Source organism: Natator depressus, chromosome 11, assembly GCF_965152275.1.
Source record: "Natator depressus isolate rNatDep1 chromosome 11, rNatDep2.hap1, whole genome shotgun sequence".
Classification (NCBI taxonomy): Eukaryota; Metazoa; Chordata; order Testudines; family Cheloniidae; genus Natator; species Natator depressus.
The window spans coordinates 63,170,855-63,193,828 of NC_134244.1; the positions used below are offsets into that span (position 1 = coordinate 63,170,855).

A 22,974-nucleotide genomic window follows, 5' to 3' on the forward strand; every position below is an offset into this window, starting at 1 on the left:
CCCAGCCCAGATGGGGAAAGTGACCTGGATGCCCGGAGCACTTGGTGTTGCTCCTCGTTTTCCCCCCTTACTGCCCCTTAGGGGGGTGAGCAGTAGCTGTGTTGCATCACCATTTGCCTCCCCCTTACCCCCCTGGGAGGAAGCAGGGAGAAATCTGGGTGCTCCCCGCCCCCAATGCAGCACTCCCCTGCCAGCCGGGAGCAGTTTTTGACTCCACATGGGTAGTGTGCACCTCTGCGCTGCCGCATGGCACCCCCTTGATTACGGCACCCCAGGCGGTCGCCCAGGTGGCCCACCCCTAACGGCCTTGGGGAGACAGCGGAGGGGGGAGGAGGAAGGAGAAGAGAAGGGAAGGGAGGTAGAGGAAAGGTGGGAACAGAGGGAAGGGGGAGGCAGCAGTGGGAAGAAGGGAGGCCAAAGCAGGCAGATGCTCCCACAAAGGTTATACATTTACTCAGGTGAGGCTGAGGTCCCGCCAGGGTTTTGTATCCCCATGGGTTACCAGCCAAGCCCCTCAATCCCCCCATTTCAGACCATAGCCCTGTGGTCCTGTGTCAGGCTGTAGGGCAGGGGTAGTCAGTTATTTTTTGGCAAGGTTCAAATTCTTGGTCAAGGTCCAGACTCCAGAGAAAAGAAAACAAATCATAATGATAAGTAAATAAAAAGCATCTGGCGGTCTGGATTTGGCCCCATGGTCCACCTATTGACTATCCCTATTGTAGGGGATATCAGACCCCAACATCAGTTTTCAGTGTCTAGCCCTGCCTTTCACAGCTCTGCCCACAACCCAGCTTTCATTCCTTCCTATCCCTCCTCTCACTCACTTTTCTCTGCTGGGGCCTCCTGTCAACCTGCTCCTTTTGGGCCAGAATCATCTCTGTACAGACCTTGGCACAGGGGTTGAGAGGAGGTGAATTGTCTCCCACATGTCTTGGGGCTGCTGGGGGTTGGGCCAGTGCCTGGTGCAGGTTAGGATAGCTCTGAAGGCAGCCCTAACTCATGCCTGCTTGAGCTTTGCATTAGCTGGGGAATCATTGGGCTGTAGAAATGCCTTGGCTGTGCCAACACACACCCCGGTTTACCCCAACACAGACCCTATGGCAATAGCTCTTGCAAGAAGAGAGGCAGAATCAGTGTGAATCTGCCAGGGAGATCTCTGTGCCATGGGCATTCCCCAGAAAGGTGCTGGTGTAATGTGGCCACAGGGCACTGCTGAATGGGCATTTTCCAACCTTATTCTACTTGCATCTTCAGGCTGTCCTCTGCTACTAAAACAGTGCACTGAACAGAGAATTAGTGTTGGTAAAATCCTTTGAGAATGTCAGACAAAAGATGCTGTAGTGCAAGATATTAAGAAAATAATAGCGGATACAAAATTATAGTTTTCCTCCCAAAAAGTAAATCCCTGACCCTGCAGACACCTGCACACATGATCTATTGAGTTCAAAGAGACTTCTGGTGCTTAAAGTTAAGTGCAGTAGCAGTCTCCTTTGGTTGAAGGAACAGACACACAATTGGTCAATTCAGTCCTCAGTTTAAGAGTATTCGTGGCAGCATCCAGGAGTGTCTCTTTCTAACATCTCTGGTTGGCTAGAAGGCTCCATCCCATGCTGGAGAATGATGATCTGGCCTCACTCATTCACACTTTCATCATTTCTCAGTTGAATTACAACAATGCCGTGTACCTGAGCATGAAGCCTCAGCACATGGGAAACTCCAACTGGTACAGAATGCTGCAGCAAGTCTCCTCAGCCATACAGGCTACCATGAACACATAGGCCCTGTCCCCCACTCTCTATCCTGGCTTCCCATAGAATATTGAGAATTCAGTTCAAGGTCTTGGTGTTTATTTTCAAGGCACTCCTGGCCTGGGCCCAGGATATCTAAAAGACTGCCTAGAGCTCTGGGGTGAAGACTGTGATTGAGAACTTCACTCCTTTGGCACAGGGGAATGCTCTCCAAAAAACAGCAATGCTTGTCAGTGCAGGAGACAGAGCTTTCTCTGTGGGGTGGCCTGAGGCTGTGGAATGAACTCCCTCAGGAACCTCACAAACCTCACCACACCCCAGTGCAAGGTGCACTTCTTTGATCTTCTCTAACATAAATGTATACTAAAAAAAACCCCAACCAAACAAAAACCACAACTACTACCACTAACAAAAATACCTTTCCAAGACAACTAGCTGTACAAAATTCTCCCCCTGGGCCATGGAGGAGAGAATAAATATGTGAGAGATGTTAGTCACATTATTTAAAGGCAAAGTGCTACAACTGGAAGGTGCTCAAATGCTACAGAGGTCATCACACAGTATAAGGACCTCTATAGAATAGAAGAGAAGAAGTGCTTGCAGGAAAAGGATCTTAATTTGCAAGAATTTAAACAAACGCCATTGCCCCCCAATTCCCCAAAAAAGAGAAAAAAGAAAGCATTCCAGTGCTGTTCAGCTTATGATGTTTACACATTCTGTTGGCTTTGACACTGGAGGTTATATGTCTGAAGAAGACTGATTCCTCTTGTTTAATTTAGGGGTTGTGGGACTTGCACAGTGTATAGTCATTTACACGTGTCCAAAGTAGATGAGGAGGGAAGTGAGATTTGGTTGCATTTTGGCACCCACTATGTACAGGTGTGAATAACTATGCAAGACAGCAGACTGTCAGGTCCTGCATACACCAGGGGTGGGATTTTGAAACAATGTCCAGTGTTGGCTCAACTGTGCTATCATTGGAAACCATCAGAATGTCAATGTTGAATTTAACGAGAGCGGAGTTATGCCGAGGCTAAGAACTTTTGAAAATCCCATCCTCTGACTATGCTTGAAATAGTAATCACACATTTCACTCACATTTTGACTAGAAAAGGATGAATTCTTTGCCATAATTTCATGGTTCTCCTTCCCCTCCCAGTTTTCAAACCAGGTGTAAAAATGAACGGGGTTTTGGAGCATAGATGGAATCTAAATTGCAAGGATTTGAACATCCCCCACTCAATCTCCCCCCTCTCCCCCCCATTCTAGGTTACTACCTTTGCTAACAGAGTTTGTAAATGCGTGTGAGTGTTTGCTTAATAAAATCTGCCTGGTGAAGTCCACAATTCATTTACAGAGAGTTATAGACATGGACCCATGCATAGACCCTTCCGTTTTGAATCCTAGATAAAAGCTGTGTCGATCATGTGTCAATGCTGGTGTAAGAGGAAACACTGCAGGCTGGAGGGCTCAGCTCGATCCCTCTTAACCTGCCCCGGCCCAAATGCAGGACGCCACAAAGACCCAAAAGGAGGCACCCCCAACATTTACTCGTGCAGGAAAATTAAAATGCAGTGGGGTTCACTGCTCTATGAGACCAGCCCTCTGCCCACCTCCGCTCCATTATGCTTCCTCCTGGTGCCAACGATCTGCAGCAACCCAAGTGCGGGGTGCGTGCAAGGACAAGGCAGGGATCTCGGGGGCCAGCACGCGCGAGGGACTTGAGCCAGCCTCGCGCTCTGAGGTGGCAAAAGCTGGGCGGCACCTGGGTGGATTGCTCTGCGGCTCGATTGCCGCGGTCTGGTTGCCCTCGGCTGTCGATTGGTTCGGGCTCGTGGAGGCCGGTTGCTAGGAGGGGGCGGCCCGAGAGACGGGAAGCGGACACGGGGGTTGATGGTGAAGACTCAAGACGCGCCCCGGCCGGTATGAGAGGTGCTCCCCGCGCGGCGGCGGCCTGAGGCAGCGGCATAAGGTACGGGGCGCCCGGTCCCGGGCGGGGGCGCTGCTCCTCCCCCCCCCCCCCGGGAGTCCCGGCGCCGGGTCTGGGCGGGGGCGCTGTCGTGTCTTGCGTCCGGGCGGCAAGGAAAGCGCCTCCCCGGCGATCAAAGGCTTGCTGCTGCCTTAGTGGCCCGTACTCCCTCACGGGAGCTAGTGGAAGTTGGGGTGCGTTTAAAGCTAGGGACACCCCCCCCCCCCAAACCCTGCGCCAGGAAACGTCGCGCAGGAAGCCTGCTGGCTTTGTGCGGGAAGCTGGGCGGTGATCTCTGGAGTCCGAGTATCGCCCCTGCTTCTCTTCCCTCCCCCCGAACCCCCCCCATAACGATGCACATGAGTATTTTTGGACTTTTTTGTGCCCCTGTATGACGCTTGAGGCTAAAGGGAGCCCCTCTGCTTACAAGAAAACTCGGAGACCAAGAAGAAGGTTTCAGAGGAGCAGCCGTGTTAGTCTGTATCCGCAAAAAGAAAAGGAGTACTTGTGGCACCTTAGAGACTAACCAATTTATTTGAGCATAAGCTTTCATGAGCTACAGCTCACTTCATCAGATGCATTTGTAGCTCCTAAGCTTGTCTCTTTCACCAATAGAAGTTGGGCCAGTAAAAGATATTACCTCACTCCCTCCTTGTCTCTCAAAAAACATTACCTTTTATACAAACTGCATCTCACAATGCTCTCTAAAACCAAGTGATGCAAAGACAGCAGTAACTGCTGGCAGCAGGAGCTGAATTATGTGCAATATAAAAGAGGGGAGGGGGAAAATGTTTACCTTCCTGTGACAAGGTTGTGTGGCAACTGATAGACTTCCAGGATAGTCAAAGGTGATATTCTATAACTAATCTGGAAGTGGTCGATGCAGTTTAAAGACTAGTAAAATTAAGATTACTTTGCCTTTAAACCTGGAATACATGTAATGGATTACAAGTAATACCAGAATAGCAAGAAAGCAATTGGTTAAGTGCATTTATTGACCTGTTACACCATAATGTCTCTGAGCTGTTATAACCAATAATTTGGTATCCTGTCTGATCTGTATTATAGACAGTCACAATATTTACATATCCATGCATTTTAAAAATGCACAAAGACATAGGTAAGGCAGCGTAGTAGCTGATTTACCTAACGCTGTGTTTGTTATAGATGAGGCATATGGACAAAATTTGACCATAGCTAAAGTCACTTTAGATTATCTTCCTGGCTCCACAGGGAGAGCCATGATCTGTTTTTCTTTCTACTCTGTTGATTGGTATCATGTGCCTCTTGACTGTGTAGTTTCTGAACCGAGTACAAGTGAGCAACTATTTCCATCTGTTTCTTGAGGATGTGGGGGGAGCAGAGAAGAATGTCTGATGGAATCCTTGACCTAGGAGAAGTGGACTATTGTGCAGGAAGGGTGGATATATTTGCTTACCAATTGCTTCTGAAACTAAATAGAAGAGTTTTTTATTATCATCTAACTTAATGGCAAATATCCTTTTTCTTCCTCCAGCCCTTTTGATTAGGCACAGAATCCAGCCATTGTTCTTTATGGAGTAAAATATTTCTCCTGTCAGATTTTGTATTGCTTAGTTCTGAAGATAAATGACTTGGTCCACTTACCTTGCTTAATTAAAACATTCAGGTGATGAGACTGGGCTCTTCCCCCCCCCCCCCCCCAAGGCCTCTGATGGCCTTGTTCTGATAAAACAAAACTATGTGTTTGTCTTGTATTGCAGTATGAAGAAAGGGAGAAAAGTGTGTATGTTTGAGATGAGGGAAGGGTTACTCCGCTATAGAGGTAGCAGTTGTTGAGCTGGCTAACCGTCCAGATACACTTTTGATAGAAACCATCACGTGGAGACCTTAAATAAGTGATGATTTTTGGAGGAATCATTACCTGCCCATTATTTAATTTGCTGTGGCATGCAGTACCAGAGAGAAAAGAGTTGAAATAGCCACTAAAAGTAATCCTCTTGAAAATGCTGTTTAAATTTGACAAGACTGGCCCAGATCCCTCACAGGTGTTTAGGCACCTAACTCCAGTTGACTTTAATGGAAGTCTAAAGGAGCCTAGATACCTTTGAGGACGTGGGCCTCTGTGCCTGTATTGTGGAATCTGTGTGGCAGAGTTTCATGAGGCTTCTGTGATGCAAAGCTACTAGAACGGTAGAGGGGGTGTTACAGTCTAGGATTGAGGTACCTCAGACTTACCTAAGGACATTTGCAGTTTTCTTGTAAAACCTGGAAATGATTACCCTCTCCCTTCAAAAGAGAGGCGAGAAAACAATCCTAGAACAGCAAAAGAAATCGAAGTGTGAAACCAAGCTTGGGGGATCTCCCACACTCCCTGCAATAAGGGCTAATCTTACCACACAAACTAGCAAGAAAAAGCAAACCAAGAACTTGCTTGATTTCCTTGCAAAGATACCTTTGCATATGTATGTTCTTTTTTTATTTGTCAGCTCTGTCTGAAGATAAGGAAGTTCTGAAAGAGTTGCATATGATCTGTGTCTAATCTCATGAACCACAGCTTTGGCCACTGCTCTAACTAGTTACGCTCCACTGAACATCCGTCTTTACACTGACTTTTTCCCTCCACGGGAAGATATCTTACTCATTGAACAGTAACTTGATTTTCCAGTTCTGCTCTTTTTGGCATTAGAAGCTCTATCTCCTTAGAGTTCTAAGCTGCCCATAAAACAATTTGTGATCCTAATTTCTATTTCCTTATTGTTGCCTGACCTGTGTAGTTCTTGAATTCAACTGTTACTTCTAGTTCTTCCTCCTAAGAATATGAAGTCAAAACACAGCCTCTCTGCAAAGATCATAACTTCCTCTTGACAGGTAAAAGAGCCATTCTCTTTGGACCAATAACCAAGGTGTGTAATCAGAACAGTGCAGAGCCCACTTTTGGTATCCAGTTTCACAGGTCTTCCAGTTGACTGGATGTTGTTCTTGCTTTATCACATTCAGGTTTGTAAAGCGTGTGTGTATAATACACTTAAATTCTTTTCCAGGACACATGAGATGGCCACAGATGACAGACAATCTCCAACACTGGACTGTGTCAGTGATCTGCCTCGCTCTCCTAGCAGTCCCTCTCATCTCACTCATTTCAAACCATTGACTCCTGATCAAGATGAGCCTCCTTTTAAATCTGCCTACAGCTCCTTTGTAAATCTCTTTCGTTTTGGCAAAGGTAAACACTCGTTATGAAGCAATAGTTATTAATTGTGCCTAAATGTCCTCCTTCCAAGTTAATGCATAACTAGTATTTCAAACTATGATACTTCATGAGATGAGGGCATGGTTTCAGACTGCCAGCCAGCTAAATGAATGATTAGGAAGGCTCCTATGAGAGTTTTTGTTTTACTTTAGTAGAATATATGAGCCGGATTCACTCTCTGGCAAGGTGGTAGAACCTTGGTCATGGGATTAAGTCTGCCAGGAGTGGAAAATGTAGAAATGTGCGTTTCTTGCAACCTCTGATCTACCCAGGTTGAGAGCTGGCAGCAGCCAGCTATGGGTGGGGACTAGCCGGTGGGGAAATGCATTAATAAGTCTCCTTCAGCAGGGCTTCTATGGAGTCCTAGTAGGAATGTAAAGATCACCTCCCTAGAAGAAATTACCAGGGATGGAAGCAGCCTACCACTGCCTGCCCTCATCAGTGAGATGAGCATTTTTGGTTCAAATTCTACCCCTGGCCCTGCCTTTCTCTACTGCCCATCCCCTGTGAATCTGGCACCATGTCTGTGGTCTCCAAATGGTGAAGTTTCAATAACGCACATAGGGGAACTGCTTCTTGAAGTGTATTTTTAAAGGCTAATGCGATCCTCCAATGCATAAACAGGGAATCTCAGGTAGGAGTAGGGAGGTTATTTTACCTCTCTATTTTGCACAGGTGTGGCTGCTGCTGGAATATTGTGTCAAGTTCTGGTATTTGCCGTTCAAGAAGCATGTTGATAAACTGCAGAGTGTTCAGAGGAGAGCCACAAGAATGAGTAAAGGATTAGAAAAAAATGCCTTAGAGTGATAGACTCAAGGAGGTCAATCTATTTAGCTTACCAAAGAGAAGAGTAAGGGGTGCCTTGATTACAGTCTATAAATACTTAAGTGGGGAGCAAATCTGTAATAATAGACTCTTCAGTTTAGTAGAGAAAGGTCTAACTTGATCCAATGGTTGGATGTTGAAGTTACGTGGGGTTTTTTGAGTAAAAACAAGCTTGTGCAAAACTTTGGGCCAAACTTGACATGCCGGTGTGAATTTTAACACTAAAAATTGAGCAGGTTAATTTGAGTTGTATCGGATAAGTATGGCCAGGATCACAAAATGTTTAAAGGGTGGAAATTCTGCTGAAATAAATAAGACACAACATGAGTATGTTACTCAAACCAGCAAGATCAGCTTAGCTATATTCAAACTTCTATTTGAAAAAGGTGACTTACTAATAAGAGGCTCTATTCATGTTAAATATGTTGCCACGGTACTCAAAAAATTGGCTTTCAAATCAATCCAAAAGATCTATCTTCCAAAAGACAGGCTGGTAGCAAGAGCAATTCATACGTGATTATTATGTGGAAGAATTACACTTGTTATAATTTGTCTTAGCAATTCTTTCTTCATGAAGAGAATACTTGTGAAATGAGAAAGCGTAGAACCTGGCTTGGTTCCTGCCCTGAAGAGTCTCCTAGTTCTGTGTTTGTACAATGCCTGGCACAATGGGAGCCTTGATCCCTGTTGCATCCCCTAGGCACTGCCATATTACAAATAATAATTCAAATGAACTATCTATAAAGCTTCTTTAGCTTTAAGCTTGCTTGTGGTGCTAGTTTTCTCCTTCACTTTAGAACTGTTGGTTTCTTGCTGTTCTTAAACTTAGATGATGGTAGACTTTCATCTCCTGCAGAGAGTGGCCAGGGCGAGCAGCAGGCACTGAGTGGGACTTGGTCCAGTCCTCAGCATACCTCAAGGGCACAGTCTCTGAGGTCCCCTGTTCCATACAAAAAGCAGCTTACTGGGGAGCTACAACGTAGAGCTTCTACAACCTTAGGTAATGTGTGCCTAATTTTAATATTGTTTGCTGTATTTTACATGGGTGCTGTCTAATCCTGGGAGGAAGGTACTACTCCCACTTTTCAAGTGGGGAAACTAAGGTAAAGAGCATTTCAGTGACTTTCCCAAGGCAAGAACAGGGATTAAAACTTGGGAAATTCCTGGCTCTGCTTGCCAATTAGGCTACATAACCTTCTGTTTAAGGTGCAACTTCTCCTCCTCATGAGCATGTCTGCTTTTCTCTCAAGACACCGTAGTAACTTGACCAGCACAGCTTTTTATTATCATTGTTAACAAAATGTTATCTTGCTCAAGTAAGGCTGGCAGAAACTCCTAGGTCAAAAATGTTGAGTCGTCTCTACTTAGCCTGGGTTGCATTTTTGGATAAAAGTGTAAGTGCCTAATTATTCTGCTGAAATCTAAGAAAACAGAACTGACACCTCAAAATGAATTGTAGGGCTCAGTCCTAACAAGACAAAACGTGGTCCTTCTGGTTTCAGACAACCCTTAATATTCACTTGTTGCATCTTTGAGGAGGAGGAGATGCAACGGGCACTTGCAGAAAGTGCTTTAAGTGCCTGATCTAGTGATGATACTCATACGCCATACTGAATCGCTTCTAGCCAGCTATCTGAAATGCGTTTACCACTGCTGGAATCTGCCCTCCAAAGAACAGAGGTGCTGCAGCAAGTGGTGGTGGTTCATTCATGATGTGGCTTTGACAATCCTTCTGATTCCTACTAAAGGAACGCCTCAGCATGGAGCTAGAGTACTGTACTGTCAGGAATGCTCTCTCATGGGACATTGAACCAGGTCTTGACAGCTTGTGGCTATTAAGGTTCCCTGGCACTCTCCAGAAGAGTAGAAGTGTCTAATTCTGGCAAAATTCCAATGTTGGTAGCCACCATTTTATCTACCTTAGTCCCACATGATGTTCCAGCTGGATATATTCATTTTCATTCTCTGTGCTTTGTAGTAGTGTTGCTTGTGCTATTTAACTGCTCTTATGTTTTGGGGTAGGTGAAGTAATTGCTGTTTTTGAGACAACTTTAGAAATTCTCAGGCATCCAACCTATCCAATAGGCTGGACGCATTGTGTGTGAGGAGAGGAGGAGGCGGCCTTGGGTTTTGGCTTCTGCTGGAAGTAAGCTGCCACAAAATAGATTCTTAGTCTCACTGAGGTTGACTTACTACTGCATTACTCCATTGAAATGCACTGAGTTACCTGGAATTAAACTGGGGCAAGACTAGAGTTACAGAGATATAATGGGCCTGATTCACATCTAAGTGCTTAACTGCACAAGCACTTTCCGCGTGGCAAGCAGAGGTGTACATTTGCCTTGCACTAGCCTGCGGCGCACTAGCTGTGTGTGTGTGGACACTGCTGATGTGCCCTAAAAGTTCCTGGATGTGCACTTACGTAGCTCTTATCAGCAGGGTCCACACAGGTAGTGTGTGGCATTGCTGCAGCCTTACACTTACCACATGACAAGCTACTGTGTCTGCATAGACACGCTGAACTTCACACTTCTTCCCGGTGACTTGCTGGTTACCTCTAGAAAGAAGAACCTATTCAAATTCTGTTTATAATGCCTTCGTGTATTCCAATACATGGCCTGATATCTTGTTGCATATCTCACAAGTCTGGTAAAATGTAACCACAGGGATAAAACACGAACTATGCAATAAGGGTGTAAACGATCAGGATTTTTTCTTTGAAAGGATATTGTGAAGTCTGTCCCGCTTTCCCATATTCTTCTTAAAACAACAACAACAAAAAAAACCTTCAAGTCTCTTCCCCCTCCTCAGGATCAATTTCCTCCTTTACCATGTGCTCTTTCTGCCTTTTAAGGTGCTGACACTAACATGTTTAAAGGAGTCTTGTGTTCAGGTTTACATCTGTCTCTGGAACTTATGGCAGGGGTTCCGAAAACACTGGGTAGACTTCCCCTTCTTTTGCTTACAAATGTAAGTAAAGTACTTGGGCAGATGTACAAAGATATTTAGGGGGATGAAAAATGCTGACAGGTGTCTGGTGGGATTTACAAAATCACGTAAGTTGCCAAATTTCCATTCCCGTCAATGGGAATTAGGTGCATAACTTGCTTATATGCTCTTCAAATCCAACAAGACACCTTTTTGGTATCTTTAGCCCCCTAAATACTTCTGTGAATTTGGCCCCTCACCTTTAGGTGTTGTAATGTTATAAAGATAATTATAACAGGTCTTAGTATGAAGTAGACTATTTAATCCTTTCACAGACAATTAAAACCTGACCTAAATAAGCAGGTAAACTGAGGTGCAAAGAGGCTAAATGACTTCCAAAGCCCTTACTGAGCTGATGGTAGAGGTAGAAATAGAACCTGTGAGTCCCCATTTCAACCCCTGTTCTAACTTTCTGTGAAACTGATAGTCATATAAATCTGGGGATAGTATTTGTTAGCTAACTACTGTTGTAATTCCAGAGAAGGAGCAGAAATTACTGTCTTAAAAACATTTTTAGCAACAAAGTGGTAAGCTGAAAGCGAAGCTCACGCTTGAAATCTGGACTGTTTTCTACTTATAGTTGTATTAAAGCTAAATTTGCCCCAAAACATTAATTACCTTTTTACTTAACTGCTATTACATAAATGGAATTGAGAAGATACAGTTGGATGCCATGCTTTCTGAAGGTACATTTGTTGAGTGTAGCCAAAATGATCAGCCTTGAGATTTTTAGGCCTGAGTCTGTTGTCCTGCCCTTCATGTAACCATTGCACAAATGTAAATGATTACACAGGGTGTGGGGCGAAGGAGGGCAAGAGGCATTAGTATTTCTCATATAGAAGCTATGGACTCAAACTGCTTCTGTTGGAGTTAGAATATACATCTGTGTGCCAAGTTCCATGGTCCAAATTGCACCAAGGCAGCATGACCCAGAGCTAATGTCACGAGTCTGCTATCCCCTTTGAGTAGATCTTCATAAGCTGTCCAGCTGAAGTATCAGCATTTAATATTAATAGCATTTCTAGCTTGTTACTCAAACATGCTCAGTAACGCTATTTGTGTTAGATTGCTGTAACAGAGAAAGCAGGTAATGGGGTATGGCAAGTGCGTGAACTGGGAGTAAAGGACAGCAGAGATCACCTGGGAGGAACTGACTGAAAACCATAGCAGAGAGACTGCATCCAACTAGATTCTGTTCATGTTGTTCACAGTGCACTCAGTTGTGCGAAGCCAGTCGCAGGAGAGACTCACGCAGGGGAATTGAGACTTGACTGATATTAAAATTGGGTCAATGTCTCTTAAATTACTTAACACTGTTTCCTCTGGTGGTGGTACACACACTTGAATGAGCCCCGTATGTGTCCATTTATCCTTTTGACCTGTTAGTTTTTTAAATCTAACTTTTACTCTAACTAGTATATAGTTAGCTATGTAAATAGAAAGTTTCACGAACCTTCTTGTCCTGTCTTGCAATATGCTTACATAATTTAAACATTCTTATTTCCTGAAACCATTTGTTTAAAAAGAGCTTTGACTGGTACTTGCACACCAAATGGTACAATAAGGCTGGTTCATGTGGAAGTTTTGATACCTCTGATAGCAGAGATAATTTAAGTAACACTTATGTCACTAGATCACATGCCCATCTGGAAGTTGAAGCATTTACTTTCCAGGCTGTTCTGCAGAATACTGGGAATACTCTGCTGGAAACAGGGAAGAGATCTTAAGATTTAAAGTAGTAAAGATATTTATGCTCATTTGAAATCCTACATTCATTTAAATCTTGTTAAAATATCAGACTCAAATACTATAGACATACTCCAAAATGACACTCAGTTTGGCTTTTAAATTCCAGGTGGTTAAAGGTATAACAAGATCTAAACACTTGTTGGAATCTTTTTTAAAAAACATTTTGTTCTTGTTGCAGGTCTGTAGTGGCTGTGTGGACAAATCTCTAAATGTTCTCTTGCATCTGGGCTGATCGACAAATTTTCTAGGAATGAGGTCATTCAATAGATTCCTAGTAGATATTTTTAGTTCACTGTGGTGCTTTAAAGACAAGGATTCTTCTATCACCACCCCAAAAGTCAGAACCTAATTTTTACTGCACAGCAACAGTTAACTAATGCGCTCTTGCCAGTGCTGTCAGCGTTCCTGCTGACATCAGTGATATATAAAGCCGTAAACAAAAAGCAGCCATGTCTATTTTCTCTGTACTAGAGGGAGCAAAATAAAATGCTTGTCAGATGGAGAGCGAGGAGGCTGGTAAGAAACTTTAAGCTGTTTTGAAAAGCAAACAATGTAGAGAAATAGTGCTCTCTTTCAAAGCTTTGCTATGGAATATTAGGCCGGAAAAAAATGCATTCCGTAATACCAAGGTGAATCCTGTTGTAAACGTTTTGAAGAGACTGACCCTTTATTGCATCCTAAATGTCAATGATTTAATTTCATGTTTGTGACCAAGTAGTAGGTGAAACTAATTGCAACAAACAGAAAAACGATGGAGAAAAGTGGCTTAAGTTTAACTATAAACATGGCTATTATGATCAAGCTGGTGAAGTAAAACCTGTGGATGCACTTCTTTTTATTAATGGATCTGGCCGTTTCAATGGAGACTCTCAGCTGTGTCCTGGGATTTGCATGAATAGTTATTGCTGTTTTGAAATAGTCTTGAATTAAGTCTTTATATACAGTACAGGACTGAATTCAAGTTCTCTGCTGCAATCTGGTGATTATTAGTGCTTTAGAAGATATTCTAAAATGAGACTTCCATTGTATAAGAATTTGCATTTCTCTTTTTAGAAAACACTGGATGAGAACTACCACTTGTTTTGAGCAGTGATGCCTATTTAAGTTCTTAGATTCTATGGTATTATACTAGAGGGAACAGATATGTAGTTACATAAAAATTCAAGCTACTTTGGATGCAGATTACTACTGACTCTGTATCTGACATAAGGCAGCTCTTTTTTAAAAAAGTAAAGATGCAAATTCTAACTTCCTAAACTACATACCCAGTGAACTCTTCTCTTTTTCCAACGGCATGTTGCGTTATATGACACAAACATTTCTATAGTGCCTTCAATAGTGACGATAAGTTTCTCTTCCCTTCAGACACACGAAGGAAAGTGGAACCTTCTCTCAGTGGCCATGATCCTCGGACAGCTGTTCAGCTTAGAAGTCTCAGCACGGTCTTAAAACGTCTCAAAGAAATAATGGAAGGGAAAAGCCAGGTACTACATCAAGGGTTTTAAGTGAGTTAGGTCAGTCAAAGCATATAGAAATTAAAATGTTAAAGGGTTCTGTGTTGCTGTGTTCCATGTTTTGCCAATGGAAAAGAGCAAAACCTTATGAAGTTCTACTGAATGCTAGTAACACCGCCCCCCCCAACCAAGAGAACAGAGTATGAGTAAACTTGCTATATCTGAGTGGGGAACGGGGAGAAATTCAAACTGGTGAAGTCAACTTTTGATATAAATTGCTTGCCGTTGTTTGGTTTTTTTTTTCCTATTGAATTACTTACTAGATTAGAGTTTCCAGAACTTTCAGAGCAGGATGACCTCATTCCTCCCTTTCTATACTATTTCATGATGTCGCTCCCCAAGATCTAACCATGAGCACATGAAATCTTGTAATTGTAGCAATAGCAGCTAATTCTGAAGTTCTGGAAATCTAACTTTAGTTTCAAATGAAGTAACAGCACTTTAAATACAATCACATCAAACTGAGTGTAACAAGCTGGGAATATTTGCCTGAAACACTCCACCATATTAGCAGGTGTTGATCCTGCTGGGAAAAAGTTAAATGGGTTCTGTTGACTTAGCTCCACCTCCCTTCATATCCCAGTGCGGTTGGCTGTCTGGAGAAGTTCTCTGTTGTGAGCAGAGCAGACCTAACAGGAATAGCCAAGCCTGGGGACAAGGTATGAGCAGGCAGTAGTGTATCTTCATTAACAATAAAATGGGGAAGGGGTCAAACTAGGTGGTTTTTAGCATGTAGGCTGTGTTTGAGCAGATTGGATGCAACCTTTGTGCTGACAAAAGATGTTCCATGTGATGATTAACTGGGGACGAGCAGGCTGAAGGCTGAAGTCCTTCTCTTCAACAGACAATTGTGATACTTTGTTTTTTTTCCTCACCATCATGAAGTAGTTACCTGATTAGCAAAGGTACAGGGATAAAACTGAGAGAGGAATTTTCAAGGTCTTTGCAGAGACAGGAACTCAGCAGATTTTGGCTGGCTAGAGGTTCTGTGGCAGGGTCTTGTCACAGACTTTGCAGTGGCTCTGTCAGCGTCTTGAATGGAGAAGTTGATCTACATTTTATTCCTCCATTATCAGGAAAGAGGGCCTGCAGCTGGTTCTGAAGTTCCTGATCAGGACCTCCATTTCTTTGAAGTCTGAAACAAAAATGAAAGGATCAGAGTAATTTCCTCTTGGGTAGACCAATTTTCAAACCTCCTGAGGAATGCTCTTACCCTGTTATGAATGCTCTGGCCAGGGAGGAATGCACATGGCTAGAAAAGTTGAGCTCTCTTTTTAAATTACCCAAATACATCAATTAGGTAGACCTAAGCATGCCACTCAAGATGAATTACTGGAGATGTCAGCAAGGAGAAGTTGATTTATCATTTGGGGAGACCTGTGCTGTTCTTCATCAGAAGAGATGAAATATTGTATTGGCACAAGATTCTCTTTGCTTCAGTGAAGAAAGGGGTTTGGGCTCCCCTTCACTAACATGTTATTACAGGGTACTACATAAAGTCAAGAATCCACTGTTGATAACTCTTCAGAGTTCAATGCCAGCAGCTTTAGAAGGACCTGATACAGCTTTTCAGGCATTTCCCAAACGCTTGGAAGATTAGGTCATCACAGTCAAGCTCTTGCTGATGTGACCCAATGAAGCCATGAGATGTTTTATGTGATCCTTGTAGATCCTTGCTTGCAGGCTGCAATTACATGTAATCACCATGGCAACATCTGAACAAACTGCAATAAGAATCTCTCTGAATGCGGAGATCTTCAGCTGCTGTGTGAAATGACTCAAACAAGTGTTCTCTTATTGTGGGTCCTGGTACAACTCGACTATAGAGCACATTGTCTTTGTCTGAAACACACATCAGACGCTAAAAGACCTTGCACTAGTGCATGCAGCACCAGAGACACTGACTCAGTCAAAGCTGCTTTTGGGGCACCCTCTGCTGTGTTGCAAATATATTGCAAAGCAGTCTCGTTTGACAAAGACACTTCAGTTTGGTAGCCACTTCAGGTCCTGCACATTCTGAAACGATGTGTCTTCTGTATAGGACATAAGTGTCTTCAGGGGTGTGTGATCAAGATCCTGCAGGCCAAAGGGCATTTGTATCGACATTTCTAGGTTTTTTTTTTAAATCGAATCTTGATGTTTAAATCCTTTCACCCAAGGTGTGTTGGGGTGATATCAGTCACTGATCAGAAATGTTACAATATTTAGTGAACATTGAAGACCGCATGTATTGAGCAGCCACTTCAGAACGTATTTGTTTCAGATGAGTCAGTGACAAAAGCATTCTGTATATTAGATGTCCTATTTCTGTATTAAGTCTTCCTGATTTTTGTCCTTGGAACAACTTGCCACTGTCACGTCCCAAAAAAATCAGTTATGCCAAATCGCCCTCAGCCAGAACTGAACTCTTGCAATGATCATTATACTCAGTGGGAGACATGTAATAGACAGACCAAATTATTAGTGTCCCCTTATTTATGTGTACACACACATCAGCTTTATTACCTCACGAGCTGAGGGCCTGACATATAGTAGGGATGAGCAGGGGAAGGAAAATAAATCAATATTTCTTGTGCTCATTGAAGTCTTACCTACAGATCGTGAGCTTTTGATTGTTGAAACATTTTCTTAATGGACCAGCCAAATCAAGAATTTGATCAGGATCATTCAGTTTAGTTCTGTGGCTAAGAACTTGATCGATCAATACTGTCTCATTTCTCTAATATGACTTCCGTTGTAGGATAGTGATTTAAAGCAGTACTGGATGCCAGACAGCCAGTGTAAAGAATGTTATGACTGTAGCGAGAAATTCACCACCTTCCGACGCAGACACCACTGTCGGCTCTGTGGGCAGATCTTCTGTAGCCGATGCTGCAACCAGGAAATCCCTGGAAAGTTTATGGGTTACACAGGTATGCTCTTTTTATTTGTGCCTGGTGCATCTGTGTATTAAGAATTGATGTTTTTCAGGTATCTAATGCACTCAGAATACTGGTCACTAAAGAATTAAGGGGCCCAATTTTTAACAATTCATCTAAAAAGCCACACTAACAAGGTAAAGGCAAACTACAAACCCAGAATGCAATAATACATCTGTGCACACAGCCATGTGTAACAAAATATAAAGCGGCTGTTAAAATTTTCCAAAGTACCTCAGTGACTTGGGAGTACAAATCGTTTTGATTTCCAGTGAGCCTAGGGCTGACAAATCACTGAAGTGCTTTGGAAAACTTCATTAGATAAGAAAAGGGTGAATCATCTGAAAAGGATGAAGAAACAAAGAAAGATGGCCATTGTCTAGCAGACATGTCAACATGACAAAGTATGTTCACAAATAAAACTTGCGTTCTTAAAATGGCTGAATATGCGTTCACTCAATTCCACAAATTCATTTTACTTACAAAATTTTCAATATTAAACTCTGAACTCTGAAGTCTAGAAACAATTGAGAGACAGCTTGTTCCCAACTGGTTTGTAATCCTTCACTTACTACTACCACTCCATAATTTTGGTAGCATGTAAACTTTTTTGGGGTGGTAGCCGGATCTACATGAAACACATGCTTAACTTTTGAACTTGGAGAATTTCCTTGTGTGGTTAGGATTTTATTTTTTTTCTTCAAATGAGCCCCAGAAACTCAAGTTAGTGCACAAGTCCTGAAACAGCGAAGCCCTGCTTTGACAGATTTTATGAGACTCTCCCAAGCATGGCTCTTCTCCTGTACACTTTTTGCTCTGTCTCACTGGTTTACGCTCCTCCTGCTTCCTTTTGCTACAGGAGATCTCCGAGCTTGCACTTACTGCCGCAAAATAGCTTTAAGCTATGCACACTCCACAGACAGTAACTCCATTGGGGAAGACTTAAATGCTCTGTCTGATTCTACCTGTTGTGTATCTGTACTGGAACCTGGGGAGCCGCGCACACCTGTTGGAAGTAGAAAAGCTAGCCGAAATATCTTTCTGGAGGAGGACCTTACTTGGCAAAGGTATGAAATGGCTTCATATTACTTTGGTTAGGGATCAGAATCTCAGCCACACTACCAGATTGTCATCTGTTTAGGTGAGGAAGTTGGACCACTACAAGATATTACCTCACCTATGTAGGCTCAGGCTGTTAGTTTGCCTCTGATAATTTAGGCTTATCTTCTATAAAAGACCTGAACCCTGCACTTGGTTCTAACTTTCTCCTTCAGTGGTGAGAAGAGATTAGGCAATTCCCAGAGGAATTACTGGCCCCATCTTAGTGAGGCAGTTGGCATTTGGAATAATAGACCCTTTAAAACTAGACTGGAGCTGGAAGCTGGTAATGTGAATAGGAGCATTCACTGTAACAGTGTAGGCTTGCGGCTTCATAGAGATGGAAGCGATTTCTGTTCTTGTTCCACCACTGGTGAGTCAGGCTTCAGTTCAATAAAATGTTGGCTTGCTGACTGTCAGAATTAGGAATGGTAGACTCAAAAAATGCTCTCTGGGCCAATACTGATGAAATTAGCAGACAGTAATTGTCTGCAGAAAGAGTCAAACTCCTGGTATGAGGCTGCAGGGACAACTTGAGGGGCTCTTTTATCTCTGTCAAAAGAGCCAAAGCTCTCCCTAGTGGTCTTAGATAAAAGAAAATTACTAGGAGGAAAGGAAAACAGTCTTGTCTTGTACAGCACTTAAGCAACAGCATGATATTGACTCTCACTGATCTTGATTAGTGTGAGAAGAACCCAAATATGTTCCAGGACTGCAAGGTCAGGATAAAACTATATTAAAAGAGGACTCCAATCGTGCTTGCTTTGTAACCAGAAGAGTACTATAAATGGCAATGTGTAACTTCTCTAGGGGCAAGAGTTAGATTTTTTTCTATGAATGCTAGTGGTTAATGCTCTACTGGCAATATGAGAGCTCAGAAAACAGCTGTCTTCAGAGAATACTGATTTTCACTTCAACTTTCATTCTAGTTGTTAGCACACGCTGAAGGGAAGTATTCTGTATAAGCTGTCTTTAGGTCTAAAAGATCTAGTGTTTGAAGCGATTCTGTCAAGGTGAAGGATTCTTTGTCTTGGATCACTTCTTAAATGTTAAGACAGTCTATAAATTAATACTCCATGTAGGCAGTTTGCTAACCATCTTTAACCCAGTATCTGGGGACACTACCTAAATTCCTTTGCTAAGTATTTACAGTGTAGGTCTCAGCTTTTTATTAAAAACAAACTAGTATTTTTAAAGGTTTCAGAGTAACAGCCGTGTTAGTCTGTATTCGCAAAAAGAAAAGGAGTACTTGTGGCACCTTAGAGACTAACCAATTTATTTGAGCATAAGCTTTTGTGAGCTACAGCTCACTTCATCGGAGCCGATGAAGTGAGCTGTAGCTCACAAAAGCTTATGCTCAAATAAATTGGTTAGTCTCTAAGGTGCCACAAGTACTCCTTTTCTTTTTAGTATTTTTAAAGTGTCTGATAGAAGTGCTGTCCAAGGAATCTGAATTGTAGAACAGTGCGTTCTGTGGCACGCTCACAAAGGCATCTGTTGCTTTTCAGGTGTATGAGAATGCTGCAAAACACTAACTTTTGAGACCACCTGATCTGCCTTTATAGCTTTTTCTCCACTTCCATGCTGTCTTTAGCAGGGGAGTGCAACACATCCCAAGTAGGATGATGGTGTGTGGAAAGCATTTGCATCTTTATTCTTGGGAGTCTTAATACAGCCTTGGAGGAAAGGTTCTTCTGAGGCTTGAAAGACTGGTATCTCTGGAGATGGCATAATTATCAGTGTTGTAGGGAAATTGGCTAAATGAGCATGGTGTTATGGTTTCTGGAAGAAGCTAGCTTGTTTTTGTTTCTCCCCCTCCCGCCAGATTAGGCTTAAAATTCATTAGTAAGGGAGTACACGCTGAAAGTCTTAATCAAACTTCTTAACAGTACTGCAGTAGAAACTTGGCAAACTAAACTCAGCTTTGCAATTAAAGCAGAACGTAATTAGTGTTTGTAAGCCATAAGATTCTTCATGCTAGGTGTAGGCTGCTTAAAGAGAATATTGAGAAGAAGCTGCAGCTCTGTCTTTTCACAGGGTAACAAGAACTCAAGTCTGCTACTATTCTACTGTATTTGAGGAGAAAAATGTCTTCTCTCTAAACTATACAAACTCTTTAGAGCAGCGAGAAAAACCTTTATGGGGCAGAGCTGCTGTATTTATTCAGACCACCCAAAAGCATGCTAAGGTGCTGAATAGAAAAAGACACTGCCCTTGCCCTGAACAGCTGCTTATTCAAGTGGTAGGGCAAGATGGATAAAGGTGAGTAAAGGAGGACAAAGGTTATATTGATAAGAGAGGGGTACTGAGGCTTGTGCATGTGTTATGGTGATAGCTATGTTCTTTATCAGTAGCTATGTGGATGGGCTCTAGATATTTAAGGTAACGAATTTCTTGGAGTGGGGGAATGTTGTGAAGGAGGAAGGGCAAGGAGTATCAGGTACTAGTGCTACCAAGTGGGTGGGAGATGAGTTAAGGAGAGGCACAGCAATGCAGGAGGGGATGAGGATGAAGACTAGGTGAGGAGTTGTGTATTTTGAAAGACGCTGGCGGTGGAGTCCAAAAGGAGAACACCATACCGGTCTTTTGTACAGCTGTCCTTGGGCTGATGTTATGAAGGATGTTTCCCCTGTGCTCTGACTGCTTATCAAGTGTGCAAATCATGTTATCCTAAATAGTGTTGGTTTTTAACTGGGACTGGTTTTAGTGCTTGTTTGTAATGGTGGTTGTCTTAACAGAGCTCTATTCTTTGCAGTCTGATTCACCCAGACACTTCAACTACCACACTGTCAACACGCCTTGTGTCTGTACAGGAGGATCCGGGGAAGTCTCCTGCTCGAAACAGGTAAATTACCAAATGTGTGTGTATCTGTTGAAGATCTCTCTTCCTAATCACAATACCGTGCATCATGAATATGAAACAAATATGATTTGGTAAAATCTTCTCTTGATCAGTTCTAAACCTGTGTCCTGGTGTAATGAGGGGACCACTGTACTACTCAAGGTGCAATCTGTTGGTTGAGATGTGAGATTAAAATCCCATTCACCTGTGGTCATTGAAGAACCCAGATGTCTTTGCTTTCAGTAATTATACAATGCCAAATATGTTTAAGTATTCTAATGTACAGCTAAACATACTTCCTGCCCTGAGAAGCTTGCAGTCTACGTGTGACTAAACAAGCAAGACTAATAATAGGGTTGGGGAGGAAAAAGGACCAGGAATACAGTAAGACTGTACTGTTACTCTAGTTCGGTAGTGTGGCTGTTTTGATGGTACCATGAAAACTGGATTGGGTGTTCCATTGGAACACAATGAAAGGAAAGCATGGAAACAGGTTAGTGAGGGGCTGGGTGAGGAGACTGTGGTTATGTCCTAAAGGCCAACATTGGGAAGAGGTGAGAGGAAATTGAAAGCTTTTGAGTGCAGGAGAAATGGTGTAAGTAGAAAGGTGGAAAAATGAGCTCTAATGAGGGGAGGTTGAGAGGTAACAGAAGGAGGAATTGTGGTAACAAGGGCAAGAGATGCTGTACTGAATTGATTGGTTCACTTTTAACTTCGCCTGTGTCACTGGGCTGCTAAAACCAAGTCTATCCACTCAGGCTGCTTGGAGTAGCATCTGGGTGCATGCCTCCTTTATTCATTAGCATCTCTTGTAAGAGAAGCCATGTTAGCCCTGTTGTCCTGGCTGAATTCCAATTTGGGTCACTAACTTGTGCATTGAGTTCCCCTGGCAGATTCAATTGGAGAAATCTCTCCTGACCTCAACAGCTGTGTTCATTCTTTGTGTACTTTTGGAACTCTGTAGGCAAATTCTGTTCAGGCTGCTTTTGAGAGAACTGAGCTTAGACTATTCCTTGGATTTCAGTTGTTTACTTGTTGGAAGTGTTGGAGCATGCACCAAAGCTGTAGGAATTTTTTTTTCTTACATCTGCTGCTGGCTGAACTGAATAGCCTTGTTCCTTTTCTCACTTCACTATCCCCACACCTGATCTTGTATAAAGGTAGTTAAACTTCCAGGGGCCAAATTAGATTTTAATAAATGTAAAAACTTAATAATCAGCTGCAGTTTTTTTCTGAAGCTTTTGTCTAAATGAGCTTTATGATGGGGAATCCCTTGCCAGAATGTAGTCATTTTTGATACCATACATTTGTTTGGTGGTGCTACATAACTGGTTCCTACCCCAAAGAGCTTCCAGTTGTAACTGCCAAAACAAACACAAGGAGAGAACATGATGGCTAGGACAAAGATAATGAGAGTCTTAATACTGTTAAAGAAGTTTCAGAGAGTTGGTATTGTCCTCTAGAAAGATCACTGGGTGTCACCAATGTACTCCGTATTACACAAATGCGGAGCATGGTCTCTGTTAGCTCTTCAGGACTATCTAAGGAGACCTGGGCAGAACAAGTTAAGATAACGGAGGTGGGCAGGGGGAAACGGAGGTGGGCAGGGGGAAATGGAGGGCCTGCCTGGTTTACAAGGAGATTATGTGGCTGCTTTAGTAACTCATATCTTGGTAGGTCAGTTCCTCCTCTTTTGCGCTCCACTGAGACTTCAAAAGAAAGGAACAGTGGAGGGAAGTGGGGTTGAGGGGCTAGATATAGGTGATAAAGAGAGGAGGAGGGTGACAAGCGTATAAATTAGTACCAACAATCAATGATGGATTGGCAAACAGAGAAGGAAGTCCAGAGTTAAAGCTCAATGCTGAATGACTGTAAAATCATCAAGAAGCTGCTAGGGCCATGAAGCTACTCTCCCTCTACTCCCAGTCCCTGCTGGAGAAGGTGGGGCTTAGAGGGCTGTTCCCAGAAGGCTCAGACTGGCTGGCTCCTTATGTGCAGTAGGAGTGTCCTGAGCAATGCCTGACTGACCCAATTTGCAACTGCAGCAGTTCAGTCTAACAGTTATTAGTAACTTTTTTTGAATGGCTCTCT

General features: G+C 42.9%; 1 protein-coding gene across 5 annotated transcripts in view; it reads left to right on the top strand.

The window, feature by feature from the left end:
• The first annotated feature begins 3,620 nt into the window (after positions 1-3,620).
• The window catches only part of PIKFYVE (phosphoinositide kinase, FYVE-type zinc finger containing), a 99,338-nt gene continuing 79,984 nt past the window's right edge, over positions 3,621-22,974 (top strand). For 3 of the 5 annotated variants that reach the window (XM_074968028.1, XM_074968030.1, XM_074968031.1), the window contains exons 1-7: positions 3,621-3,720; positions 6,741-6,922; positions 8,604-8,774; positions 13,877-13,995; positions 16,766-16,937; positions 17,803-18,010; positions 20,797-20,886. In XM_074968028.1, the coding sequence (XP_074824129.1) occupies positions 6,751-6,922; positions 8,604-8,774; positions 13,877-13,995; positions 16,766-16,937; positions 17,803-18,010; positions 20,797-20,886 (932 nt within the window). In that variant the 5' untranslated portion in view covers positions 3,621-3,720; positions 6,741-6,750. Of the gene's footprint in view, positions 3,721-6,740; positions 6,923-8,603; positions 8,775-12,756; positions 13,028-13,876; positions 13,996-16,765; positions 16,938-17,802; positions 18,011-20,796; positions 20,887-22,974 lie in introns of those variants that run through there. The other 2 variants (XM_074968029.1, XM_074968032.1) reach the window with 2 other exon arrangements.